The 13,624-nt window shown below is 44.8% G+C and overlaps 1 protein-coding gene across 10 annotated transcripts in view; it reads left to right on the top strand.

The window, feature by feature from the left end:
* Positions 1–13,624, top strand: part of ITSN1 (intersectin 1) — a 243,741-nt gene that overhangs the window by 175,394 nt on the left and 54,723 nt on the right. For 7 of the 10 annotated variants that reach the window (XR_015168658.1, XM_086413813.1, XM_086413806.1 and 4 more), the window contains 5 exons: positions 1,321–1,487; positions 5,265–5,310; positions 7,705–7,826; positions 11,216–11,333; positions 13,264–13,455. Coding sequence is in view for 8 of the 10 variants with exons in the window: in XM_086413813.1 (XP_086269939.1) it covers positions 1,321–1,487; positions 5,265–5,310; positions 7,705–7,826; positions 11,216–11,333; positions 13,264–13,455 (645 nt within the window). In the remaining 2 variants the exon portion in view is untranslated. The remainder of the gene's footprint in view (positions 1–1,320; positions 1,488–5,264; positions 5,311–7,704; positions 7,827–11,215; positions 11,334–13,263; positions 13,456–13,624) is intronic. The other 3 variants (XR_015168659.1, XM_086413823.1, XM_086413832.1) reach the window with 1 other exon arrangement.

Consider the following 13,624-nt stretch of genomic DNA (forward strand, 5'->3'; position numbering starts at 1 on the left):
GTTTATTTTAGTTTCCATTAGTGCCTCCTGCAAAGGCTCTTACAATTAGCCAGTGGAGTGCTCCAGACTAAATCTCTGCCTATTAATTGACATTAAGCTCTGCATTTAAGGACTATCATAAGAAATTTAGAAACACACCATCTGTTATAAAACAAACACTTTGGGTAAACTTTGTTATTTTTTTAATTGCTTTTTTTAAAAAGCCTGGGATAAAATGGAGAAAAAGTAGAAACAGGAAATGTATGTTCATCTTTCTAGAAATCTTTTATTCTGTACCTAGTATAGTGTCTAGAATTTTGTGTCAAGTGATCTTTCTGAGATTATGACTTGGTTTCTAAGCCTTAGAAAAATCAGGGGTTTTAGAAGAAAAATTTCCTCTGGAATGCAAAGCCTTCACCTTCAAGACAGTAAAGAACTTTAATTCTGGACCTTTAAGACTAAATTACATGAATAATAACATGTAAGAAACGGTGATTTGTCTTTTCATCTTGTTCAGAAAGCCGTGATTATTTCCTGGGATTGGGTAGATACTATTTTTATCAGCAGCCCATTCTACCTGTTCCTGTTTGAATGACAAGTGATGTCCATTTTTAACTAAATAATATATATTTAAAATTATGTGTTCTAACAGCTTCTGCCATCTGTGTAGTATGGCACAAAAGGACTTAGGTTTTCACCGAGGCACTTTGAAAAGTGTCTTATTTAATTTACATAAAGGATATACCACATCGAAAAGTTTTCTAAAATGGTGACTTGGTACCTTCAAAAAGTGAATTACAGATATTTGATGAGCTTACCGAGAGCCTGCATGTCAGTGCCTCTAACACTGGCACAACCTAGGCACTCAATAAATGTTAATTCAAAGTAAACATTAAAAGAAAAGGTGTATATATGTATAACCAAATCACTTTGTTATACAGCGGGAATTAACATTGTAAATCAACTGCACTTTTTTTTTTTAATCCTGAAGAAAAAAAAAGTAAATATAAAAATGCCAAGTAAAAAGAAAACATGGCATTAAGTTGGAGATCAGTGTCTGTACTGTTATTGGTGGACATGCAGGTTTGTTGCTGTTGTTGTTTTCTGGGGCTGGGTCTTCACAGGAATTGTCTCCCTGGCTGCAATTACTGAAATTTATATGCAGGTTGGTCAATTTGGAGCCCAGGGGATTCTGCAACTCTGTGTTTTATCTGTGACTAGGCTTTCTCTTGACTGGACCTTATCCTAATGTCCTTGTTCATAAACTTGCTTTTGCAAAGTTGTCTGGGATTTCTGTAAACAATCAAGCTCTCTCCGTATCTCAATATTTCTCCCCACCAGAATTTATTGCCATGTACACTTACGAGAGTTCTGAGCAAGGCGATTTAACCTTTCAGCAAGGGGATGTGATTTTGGTTACCAAGAAAGATGGTGACTGGTGGACAGGAACAGTGGGCGACAAGTCCGGCGTCTTCCCTTCTAACTATGTGAGGCTTAAAGATTCGGAGGTAAACCCACATTAACTGTTTCCTCTCCCCTTCTGTGCAGTGACTCTCTTTTCAGGGAGGCGTGAGGTGCGCCGGTGGAACATCGTTGTTGGGTTTTGCTAAGGTCTGGAGCGTGGCTGCAAACCCAGTGTGGCGTGTCGCTGTGTGAGCTTGCCTAGTGACGCTGCAGGCTCAGCCTCGGCTTCCCCCAACAAAAGAACCCCCCCAGGCTCAGAGGAGGCTGCCCTGAATGAGGCTGGTCTGCGTCAGCTGGGATAACGTTCAGGATTCCTCCCTGTTCCTGAATGTAACTGACTTAGAATTTAGAGTAAATGTTCTTGATTAAGTCTCCATGGTCACTGATCTGGGCTACCCCAAGAAAGATACACAGCAGTATTTCCCCCATGTAAACAAATGTATTTTGGTGATACTAGCCCCAGAATATTGGGTAGTAGAGAGTTTTTAGAATTTATTTATCTTTCATGAAACACAACATGGTTATACTTGAATACACAGCCAAAATATAAACCACCATAGTGAACTGAAAGCAATAAAATATGGTATCTCATTTGCATTGCATAACAGGTGGTTAACATCCTTAGTCATAAATGAGTTCTTAGAAATCTGTAACAAACACATTGATATATTCAGGGGAAGGGAAGACAGAAGAAAATGAAAAAATACAAGTGATTATGAGGATTAAGCATATGTGAAGATGACTGAGCTGAACAGTACCAGAAGAAAAGCAACTATTTTGTAATATCATATTACCAAAGGTTAAAAATGTATTAATAACATTTGTAGAGTTTTAGGAAATATACCCACATAAATACAAGACTGATGAAGTCCTGTCTATATGAAAAGTGAAAGTGAAAGTCACTCAGTCGTGTCAGCTCTTTGCGACCTCCTGGACTATACAGTCCATGGAATTCTCCAGGCCAGAATACTGGGTAGCCTTTCCATTCTCCAGGGGATCTTCTGGACCCAGGAAGAGAAATGGGATCTTCTGCACTGCAGGCAGATTCTTTACCAACTGAGCTATCAGGGAAGCCACCTGTCTATATAATAGGGGGAAATCTATTACAGGTTGGACTCAGAACTATAAATTTTGGATATCCTTGTTCCTATCAGCTCCAATTCGTTGGAATTATTTCAAAAAGTTAGTTGGATAAATTTACAATTTGTATATAAATCATGTTTACTGCTAGAATTTATATTTTTACCTACACAATAGCAAGACACAAGATTTCACTAAGGCCTTTGGCCAGGCCTTGGTATCTCCTGATCAGAGATTGAGCAGAGACTCAGTTTATTTTCAATGCTTACAAATTGAAAGTGGCTCCCAACTGTTGTTAATGGGGCCCTAAAAATTCAGTTGCATAAAATGTCGTCCTGAGATGATACAGAATTAATGAAATAGTGGCACGGGCCTCCTGGCGTATGGGAGCCCATCTCCTAGTGGCCAATTTCAAGTTAGGGGGAATTTCAGGTCATAAAGGTAGCCATTTACCAGACCCATAGCCACTTGGGGTGCAAGGCTGGGCCTGGTGATAAACTGTGATTCCCCCTTCTGTCTGCCTTCTCTGCTTCCCTACAGTTCCCTGGAGTGGTTGTATTTGCTTGAGATTTTTATTTGTTTTTGTTTTGGCTTTTTTTTTTTCTTTTTTTAGGGAGTATTATTATTGTTTGGGGGGTTTTTTGTTTTCCCTTCCTTTGGTCTTGAGAGCAGCTTGCTGAAATTCCCCTGGAGGGGTTTGCATAAGTCCGCTTCCCCTTGGAGAATTTGGCTAAAGCTGGAATGAAAATACTTCTTGTCTGTAAGACAGTCATTGTATTATCCTTTGAAGACCAGGAGAGGGAAAATTCAACTCTTATCCAGACCAGTTAGTTAGATCCAGTAAGAACCATGGAGATGATATTTTAGGAGAGCAGAGGGAAAACATTACAAACTAAACTCAATTTCTGCTCCCATGCACAGAAACTCTTAAAGTGGCTTTACCTTTGAGATCAATTAAACACCAAAGCCATTACTTGTATTATCCTTTAATAAACTTGAGTTTTCTACCCAAACCATCCCAAGTCAGTAAGTTTAGAAAAAATGCACTGTGACATTTTCTAAAGGTAAGTTGAATTGTAAAGTGCTTTTTTAACTGGCGTCTTAAATTATCAGCCACCGAAGAACTGGCAGTGCTAATGATTTTTGGGCAAACATCTAGCTACATTATTTCATAATAATGAAAAAATCTAAAAAAATCTTTCATCCTACTTGGACATAGAATTCAGTGCATAAGGCAATATCATGCCAAACTTAAAAACCAGCCCGAGCCTCAGATACCAGAATTGACCCATGGATGCAGAGGGGGGTTTTTCCTAAGCCTGCTTCCCTTCTCTGCACGAGCAGGGCTGGGGCATGTCGCCTGGATCAGCTTTTCTACTGCATTCTTGAGAAGTGCCAGAGCCAAACATGGCCATCTGAGTCTGTCTCAGCTTAAGTGCTGGCTGTGGTGTTTAAAAGGGAGCACATTAAAATGGCTGGAACTCCATCACTGGGTTGCCAATCGCTTTGTTCTTTTTATAGAACAGAGAAAGCCTATTATAAGCCTGCAATGGGAAATTAACTGGCCGTTTGGAATTTTGTAGCATTAGTATGCCTTCATGTTGATACGTAGCCTATGAAAATTCCGAGGGAGATGGGTATTTTATATATATATCTTTGTTAATACAGAAAGCATAATCAGAGTAAACATTTTAATTTGAACTTTCCCTGTTAGATGGTTATTGAATTTCAGTATAAATAAAGGGACAACGAGAAGTTGTGTTCCTGGTAGATAAATTACATATTTTTATTTTACAGTTACTCTCATTTAGTTAATTAAGCCGTTCGCTTTGTTCTATTTTAATTGGAATACTTAATTTACTGGAAGATAGTGACACACAAGTGAAAATTAATTCGGAATAAAGCACTTTGTAACAACAGATTACGGCCTGGCCCTTGTCCCAGCCAAGTCTCTGCCGGCTTGGCTTGCTCAGCTAGTTTAAAATTCCATGAGTATTCATGAAGGAATTCAACCCGAGAGCACTTTTGGAACACTTAGAAGTTGGGGAAAAAATTGTCTGCTTCTATGCACTGTGTGTCCAGCATTAAGAGAGAAATTTTAGTGTTTAAACAGTGTAAAGTTTGGGTAGAAAGGACTCACAGGAGAGAGTGACCACCTCTTGGGATAATAGAATGGGGGGCAGGGGTGTTTGAATCGCCACTATCCTGTTTTCCTTCTTTAAAAAAAAAAAAAGAAAGCCCTAAAGCAGATGTACTAAAATGGTAACATGTTCACGTACTAAGTCGGGGTATCGAGCTCATGGATGTCTGCTGTAACCTCTGTACTTTTTGTCTGTGAAATGTTTGCTAATTAACCACTTGGACATCAAACATGAGCTTAGTGTTTAGGATGTAGACCGGCAGTCTCCTGGTGGGGCAGCCCCCGTTTGATTTGACACGGGGACAGGCCACACTCGAGTTACACACAGTCAGTGCCCGCGCCCTGGGGGATCTGTACAGTGCCACTGCTTATTCTCCCCTCAAGAAGAGAGTAAAGGCTGTGTGCTTTACAGTACTTACTTTGCCCCATGTTTTCCTTGATACACATTGTAATGCCAGGAGATAAAATGCTGCTGTGTTTCTCCAGAATGAAAAAAAGGAATTTAGGGGCTCACGCGGGTTCGTGACATCATTCATCGTTTTTTAAGTTGCTTGACCAAAACTCTTCAGTATGCAAATGAGACCTTCTGCTCTGTTTCAAGGGCTCTGGAACTGCTGGGAAAACAGGGAGTTTAGGAAAAAAACCTGGTAAGTGACAAACCCTGATGATTATTTTTTCAATGTTTTTAATGTAATTGATAGTTGCTCCCAATCTTTTATTAGGGCTAGAAACCTTTTTGGAAAAAAAAAAGAAAGAAAAGTAAAGACTAAAGAATCTGTCCTAAGAGTGGTTGGAATAGATCCTTTCCTTGGAATCCATTAATAATGTGTATCCATGATTATGAAATAATGGCTGTTGCTTCACACATGGGGTATTAGGGACATTAATCAGACAGAATGTTCTCTTGGGATGTGAAGAAATAATTCAGGCAAGATGGTGAGACGTCACGCTTGGAACTGTAGGATTTGGGGTCAGCTGCTACTTAATCCTTCTCTCATTGGGTTCAGTACTTTTTCCTTTCCTGAAGCATATTCAGTCCCAGGATGTAAATAGTGGAGGAGATTAGAGGAGCCGCACGTATTATCAGACAGTGGGGCCTATGAATTAGAAGCTTTTGAGTAGTTTTCCTCAGGTACACAGTGAAGGCACAAAATTATAGTCATCCCCCTGAACTCAAAAGTGTTTCACTTTATTTAAACAAAAATCACATGTTCTATTAATAGAAACATGAACAAGAGAAGAAAGAAGCAGCTGGGAAATCATACGGTTGGTATGACCTGTCTTCCTCACCTAGGTCATTTGAGCCCTTTTGCTATTACAGCCTTGAGAAATTACAGGTTGAGAGTCACCACAGCACTGAGAGAGGGACTTGTGTATCTGTGCCTGGCGCTCAGCCTCCAGACAGGCTCACCTGACAAGGAAAAGTGGGTTTTTCGGTAGTTGTAGGATTTCAGACTGACTCAAGATATCAGACCACCCCAGTCAAATCTCTGTTTTAACCCTGAGTATGCTATGGGGTTGGCCAAAAAGTTTGTTTGGGTTTTTCCATCGCATCTTACAGGCTAACCTGGATGAACTTTTTGGCCAACCCTATACATTTTGAATGGTCATTCCAAAGGGTCCAGAGGGGCTTAACATCCCACTGAAATCAGCAAGCTGCTCAAAAAAAAAAAAAGGAAAAGAGTATTGAGGCAGGTCACCAGCTACACAGGCCAGGTCCTTTGAGCAATGGGAACACCAGGGGCCAAATAGGGTAATAATTTGGATGTTTTCTGAATTGAGAACTCTTTGGAGTCTAGAGCTAATCCTTGGTGGGCTGGGGGAGAGTTCTCGTCCCCAGCGCAGATTTCCCATCTTGGGCTCTCAGGGGAGCCCAGACATGAGTGAGCTGGGCTCTCTCTTGCTTCCTTGAGTTCTGGGATGCGTCTGACAGGGCCAGCCTGCACCGGGACGTCCCAGTGCTCCTAGCGTGGTGGCCGCTGATTACAGCACAGGGTCGGGTGGGCAGAGGGCCCGGGTTATGTTCCTTAATGCAGGAAATGCTGTCAGAGACGGGCCTTCTACTTCTCTCCTTCTGTCTGTCTTTACTTCATTCCTTGTGTCTTCATCTCTTTCTTCTGAGAACAGTTACGATGGGGAGAGAGTGTAGAGGAATAGAACAGTCTGTTCCGTCTTGCATCTAGAAATCCACAAGTTAGTCCCTGCGGATGCGCCAGAATTCAGTCAGAGAAGGGTTTTGTCCTTTCGTAGTCGACCTCCTGTGCCAGGAGAAGTGTACTTTTTCAGAGCCTGGTCTGTGGTACTGCTGGACTTTTTCCCATGAAACTGTTCAGTCAGGAAAAGTACAGAACTGTTTTCATTTTTTCTGTGCGGAATTGCTGTTTTGCTTAAAATCCCCCTTTTGACTCTAGGATCCTCCTTTAACTTGCAATAAAAAGAAGTAAACTTCCGTTGACGTGATCCCTAGCTGGTATTCAGGGATCGCCCTTAAAGTGTCAGCCACAGAGGGAATGGTCTTGTGGACGGAAGAGAGAGGCTGAGGAAAGTCATGGTGTAGAAGTCAAGCCAGTGCCTGCCCCCGGTGGCTTCTCAAGAACACAGTTTGTCTTTCTGCTGTTCTGGCGGGTGGAATGGCTTCACTTGACTTCCTTGATTCACTCAACCATCCTTCTGTGGACCGTGTGATAATAATAAGCCCTGTGTGGGGGCCGGAAGGCGGGTGGGGCTAAATGAGGCTCAGCTGTTGGCATCCTGAGGGGCAGGGTGGGTGGGGAATTTGTGGGGGCAAGCTGGTGGGTTCCAAGAGATGAGGGGACCCTCGGGCACACCAGGCAGAACCAGAAGGCGAGTCCAGTCCTGGAGCACTGCATTTGCCTTGCGGGGAATGGGAGCCCACAGGGCCTTCTTCGTTGAGTAGAAGACCGGCCCTGTGTGCTGGCTTTGAGGACGTTTACCTGAGAACCTGGGAGGTGGCTGTGTCTTGGCTGTCCTTCTCCTGACTCTTAACGACACACTCTACCATGTTTGGTCTTGTTTTCCAGAAATCGCGCAGGTCATTGCCTCCTACACAGCTACGGGTCCTGAACAGCTTACCCTGGCCCCCGGTCAGCTGATCCTGATCCGGAAAAAGAACCCAGGTGGATGGTGGGAAGGAGAGCTACAGGTTAGTGTCTTTTCCATTGGTTTAAAATCCCCTGCCTGGATTTCAGCATGCAAGATTTTGAAGGGATGCTATTTCATGGCAAAGCGCAGATACCCCCACACTGTCTGAATCCTACATTTGTGTAACAAGAGATGCCATGTTCTCTAAACCCAGTTTGTTCCTAAGCCTTGGGCAGCCAGGAACAGAAATGTGAGAGCTGAGGATTCTTTTGAAGATGTATGTGTATCTGCTGGATTCTTAAGTTGAGACAGTGAGTGGTGGGAAGGAGAGAGCTCGTGATGGAGAGTTTCATCCTTACTGTCACAGCAATACAGGAGCAGAGCTTCCCCTCCGCGGTGCTGTGAGGTGTGACGCCACAGTGGCCTGTGTAGTCACAGCCACATCTGTGTGGCACGACAGTTTTAGTTCTTCTGTGTGTGTGTGTGTCTGTGTGTCCATCCTCAGTTCATCAGTCTGTCAAGGTAAACCTTGATCAGGAAGGCAAAGATCTACATTTTGGTGAAATAAATAAATACAGCACTTTCTGTGCATATGGGGCAGATTAAAATTAGAAACTAAAGTGCCAGAGAGTGAAGAGTGGGCTGGTAGACTAAAAGAAAGGTATCTTGGCTGGAATAGAAGGTACGGCCTGGAGTAGCCAAAGGCAGAACTTCCCCTGGGATCTCACTGGTGGGCAGCCATTAAAAAACCCATCCAGCAGGGCGGACAAGATAGTTTATTGGTTTAGTATTTCATTGAGGGGAATCCACTCCCCTCATCCTTTAAAAAATTTTTTTTGTTTTTTAAATTTACTGATTTTTTTTGGCTGTGCCACATAATTTGTGGGATCTTAGTTCCCCAAGCAGGGACTGAACCAGGGCCGTGGCAGTGAAAGCACTGTGTCCTAACCACTGGACTGCCAGGACTTCCCTCCCTCCCCTATTTAATGTCTCTTCCTTTGCTGGGTGGGGGAGGCCTTCCACAGACTTGTGGTGTCGTTTCCTGGAGAAAGCTGTCGCCTAGTGGCCTTCCTGTGCGTAGATGACTCCCCTGTTCTGAAGACTTACGGGGGTCCCCGTGGCCCTCCTCCTCAGCCTGCTCACAGGTGTGCCCTGTTGCCCTTCCATGCGTCTTGCCCATCTGGCTCTCAAAGTGACGTCTCTGCTCCAGCCGCGGTTGGTGATCTACTCTCCTGAAGACAAGCAGCAGCCTCAGACCCCAATTTCTTCCTGCCTTTGCCCAGAGCATCTCCCCACATGGTCCTTTCCGCCTCCTTCCTCAAGAGCTGGCCAGAACCCACTTCTTCCAGAAGCTTTCTGTGACCGTCCTACCCGAGGCGACATCTTCCCGTGAACCCTGGTGGCCCCTATGCCCGAGCTTCTCTTGACATTTAGTATTGATGCCAATACTATTACTTAGCTTCCCATGCATGTTTCTTCTTCATGTAGGTTATCAACTCTTTGAGGGCAGAAACCGTATTTTTTCATCCTCTCACTCCTAGTACCTTACGCGAAAGAGTCTTGAGAGGGTCCTTGCAACCCTCAGTTGTCTGCCCAGGAGGGCTTCTGGTGCTCTCACCAGACTTTGTCTTCTGCGACTACACGGATGAAGAAATTGGGAACGTCATCTGGTGGTCCAATGGTTGACTCCGCACCTCCCCTGTAGGTGACACGGGTTCAATCCCTGGTCAAGGAATTAAGATCCTGCACGCTAAGAGGCATGGCCAAAAAATAACAGAAGTTATTTTTTAAAGAAAAATAGAAGTTGCCAGTGAGTTCTGTGTTCTGCCCTTGGGAAACTGCACAGATGCGGGAAATGGTGGTGTCTCTGTGAGCCCCACGGCAGTGTTTACCAGATAGATGAATGTGGGGGACCTTTTAAAGAAGTGGCTTCAACCATGGGTGGGTTCAGCGTGAAGATAAAAGCTTTAGTCCTTGAGCCAAGAGCATGAAGTCTATCAGACCACAAAGAAAGTAAAATCTGATCTACTTTCTAAAAGTAACCTAGAAGTATCCTTCACGACAGATTGCATCAGATAAGAGGGTAAGGGTGAGGTATGGAAAGCTTCCTTTTCTCTGAATTTTATTTTCTTATTTTGAGAGTAGGTTAGAGGGGAGGCGTGCGTGTGTGCCCTGTAAATTGTTTTGAACTCTCTGCTCATGGTGGTGTGCAGAAGGGTAGTTCTGACACTTATCATCCCTAATTAGAGTCTTTGTCTCTTAGAATTATGTCAGGATGACAAGTCTTGGTTCACCAGCTTTATTATAAGTTCCTTCAAGTCACATACTATCCATTTCCAGCAACTCCCAGCATGTAAGCTCTCAATGAATGGATTTTGTGTTGAATTAGATTAAAGTGAAGGAGAAAGGACTGGCAGTGGGAAACATGACTCATCTGTCACACAGGCTTGATGGCTTTCGAAGGCAAGGTCAAGCTTAGCCCCCTTGTATCCTGCATATATCGCATGTCCATCATCTGGTATATGTACAGTTAATATCCGTAAGATCATAGATGCGAGTGTGAATCTTGGCTTGCCATTGACTAGCCTGTAACATTGAGGTTATCGCTTAACTTTTCTGAGCCTTACTCTTTTTGTCTGAGAACTGGGAATAGTGAAAGTGGGACATGGGAAATGGAAATTGTAGTAGTAGTATTCTTCTGGAATTGTTGTGTAGGTACATGTATGATAGATGTTTAACACAGGCCTAGCTCATAAGAAGCTCCCAGTACATGTTACTGCCATTATTATTATTATTATTCCTAAAATCCATATATAACGTTGACATAAACCATAATCTCTGCCCTACCTGAAATTGACATCTGAGAGGTGTTCAGCAAGCAGGGTTTTCTGTCCTGTAAGTGCTGCATTGTCCTCTGACTGTGACCCACACCATCGAGCTCGTAGGAAAATACTCCGGGCTTTGCCGACCAACGGCTGCCACAATTTGAATTTCAGCTGTGGTGTTTTCGTTTTGTAATGTAGCAATCCATAGAGTCTATTGATGTTATTCTGTTTTAGTTATGCTTAAGCTTGGCATACGGAGAAGGCGATGGCACCCCACTCCAGTACTCTTGCCTGGAAACTCCCATGGACAGAGGAGCCTGGTAGGCTGCAGTCCATGGGGTCTCTAAGAGTCGGACACGACTGAGTGACTTCACTTTCCCTTTTCACTTTCATGCATTGGAGAAGGAAATGGCAACCCACTCTAGTGTTCTTGCCTGGAGAATCCCAGGGACGGGGGAGCCTGGTGGGCTGCCGTCTACAGGGTCGCACAGAGTCGGACACGACTGAAGCGACTTAGCAGCAGCAGCAGCAAGCTTGGCATAAGCACACCATGTTCAGAAGCAAACTACACCATGAAAGAGGATGAAGCTTTGAAACGTTTTAATGTAATTTTTTTTATTATTAGGCACGTGGGAAAAAGCGCCAGATAGGCTGGTTTCCTGCTAATTACGTCAAACTTTTAAGCCCTGGGACAAGCAAAATCACTCCAACAGACCCACCGAAGCCAACAGCTTTCCCAACAGGTGAGTGGTTTACACTCTGCTCAGAAAATGGTCTGTGCTTCCTGGTAGGCCTCCTACTCAGTTCTCTTGTGGAGTGGCGAAAGTTGTCTTTCACATCGGCTGTAACCGCCTCTTGTACTTGGAGGGGCTGATACCCCATGAATGTGATATGGAATATGTTTTTCAAAAGGACCAAATATCTAAGCAGCTTTGCTGTGCTGGGTACAACAGACTCCTTGTTGGAACTGGCTTCCTAAAGGGGCCCTGAATGCTGTGCTATTGAAGCCAGATTTTTCTCTTGATTTCCTTCCAACTATTTAAATTGGGATTTGGGCTGGGGCGGCGGTGGGGGGTTGGGGGGAGACAAAAAGGGCCTCCTAAAAATAAATGGCCGGGGTCTAAATAGGTCAGGAGATTGAGCCGAGAGGCCACAGGGGTCTGTTGGTTGTCATGTGCTGCTCAGTAAAGACAGAAATAGCTCCCCTGTGACATTTCCTGTGAACAGAGGGGCTTCGCTTAATGGGCAGGATGTTATACACGCTCTCCTAAAGGGACCAAGAGGGAACAGAGGGCCCTGCAGCTGAGATGGTTGGCTATCTTCTGATTGAAGAGACCAAATTAGATGCTTCGGTAATGTGTGAGAGGGTGAGATAAGGGCAGCCAACTTCTGCTTGGGTCTTTAAGCCATTAATGGAATCTTGGGTGGTATTTGTGGAAACACAGGCTTTTCCTTCCAGAACCTTGTGGCTAAATGTCTGTGCTGTACATCCCCAGTGAAATCAGATCAAAACTTGGCAGCCTTTGCAAGAAATGAAAGGATTGGTCAACTTTGTGACTGATTGCTGACCCCAGCTGGGCCCCTGTGCTTGAGCCGTGGCCTCTCTTGTAGGCAGAGGGGTGTGGTGCCCACTGGGTCTCCTCTCCCTTGGGGAGGCCTAGTGGCATGCCCTTCATCAGGTTGGTTAAAACCCACAGAAATTGTTTGCCAAGGGGATGGGATTAGCTGGAACATCGTTAAAGCCTGAGCCTGTATACAGGTTGGTCAGGAAAGATGAACAGGGGTAACACCTAACTAGGCAGACTTCTCTGAAGTGTAAAAATGTCAGGGAATAAAAGCAGTGTAACCTCCTGTAGGTTTGAGGGAAAATGAGAAAAGGAGAATTGTCCTTGAATGTGGAAATTGCTTCTTGGAGACAAGATTCTGAGACACAAAAGCACAGCAGAATAAGGCACTGGTTTTCCTTTTCACTGAGAGCTTCCCAGGTGGTGCTGGTGGTAAAGAGTCTGCCTGCCAACACAGGAGACGCAAGAGACAGGAGACGTGGGTTTGATCCCTGGGTCGGGAAGATGCCCTGGAGAAGGAAATGGCAACCCACTCCAGCGTTCTGGCCTGTAAAATCCCACAGACAGAGGAGTCTGGCAGGGCACAGTCCATGGGGTCGCAAAGAGTCGGACACAGCTGAGCACAAGAGTTGAACTTCTTGGAGGTCAGCTGGTAATCACCTTCCACCTTAAAAAAACAAACAGACAACAAAAAACAATCCAACAAAAAATCAGAAAAGGAAAAAAAGAGCTGGGTTCAAGTCCCCATGATCCACAGCAGTGTGTGCAGATGGGCTAACATTCCGAGTCAGCATCCTGAAGGAACATCACCACCCTCAAACAGAAATGATTCCCTGGTAGCTCTCCCCTACCCCTGCCCGTTTTCTGCGGACAGCGGAACACATGCAAGAGGAAGACGGGATGGGAACTAAAGGTGAGGCCTGCCATTCTGCTGTTGTCTTGGTCTCCAGCCCTCCAGCTTCCTCCACTGCTCACACTTAGACAGAGCCCTCCGAGCCCTCCAGGTAGCTCTACCCTCTTCGGGCAAGGACACGGTCGGGACACGGGAGGCCCGGAGAGCCTCAGGCAGCCCGCGCCCCCTCCCGCTCACCGGGCCTGTCTCCCGCAGTGTGCCAGGTGATCGGGATGTACGACTACACCGCGCAGAACGACGACGAGCTGGCCTTCAGCAAGGGCCAGGTCATCAATGTCCTCAACAAGGAGGACCCCGACTGGTGGAAGGGTGAAGTCCACGGGCAGGTGGGGCTCTTCCCGTCCAACTACGTGAAGTTGACCACGGACACGGACCCCAGCCAGCAATGTAAGTGCCCCGGCCGCCCGGTTGCCTCTCCTCTCTGGCGTCTCACGGTGAAACATGCAGCATTGCTCTGATTCTGCTGAGCTTTGTTTGCAGAACTTAGCTAGACCATTGCTGCATTCGCAACAGTCTCTTTGAAGACCTTCCTCATAATGCAAGACTTTTATCTCGT

The sequence above is a fragment of the Bos grunniens genome, chromosome 1, assembly GCF_055505025.1.
Source record: "Bos grunniens cultivar Pamir isolate PY7600 chromosome 1, Bosgru_T2T1.0, whole genome shotgun sequence".
Lineage (NCBI taxonomy): Eukaryota > Metazoa > Chordata > Mammalia > Artiodactyla > Bovidae > Bos > Bos grunniens.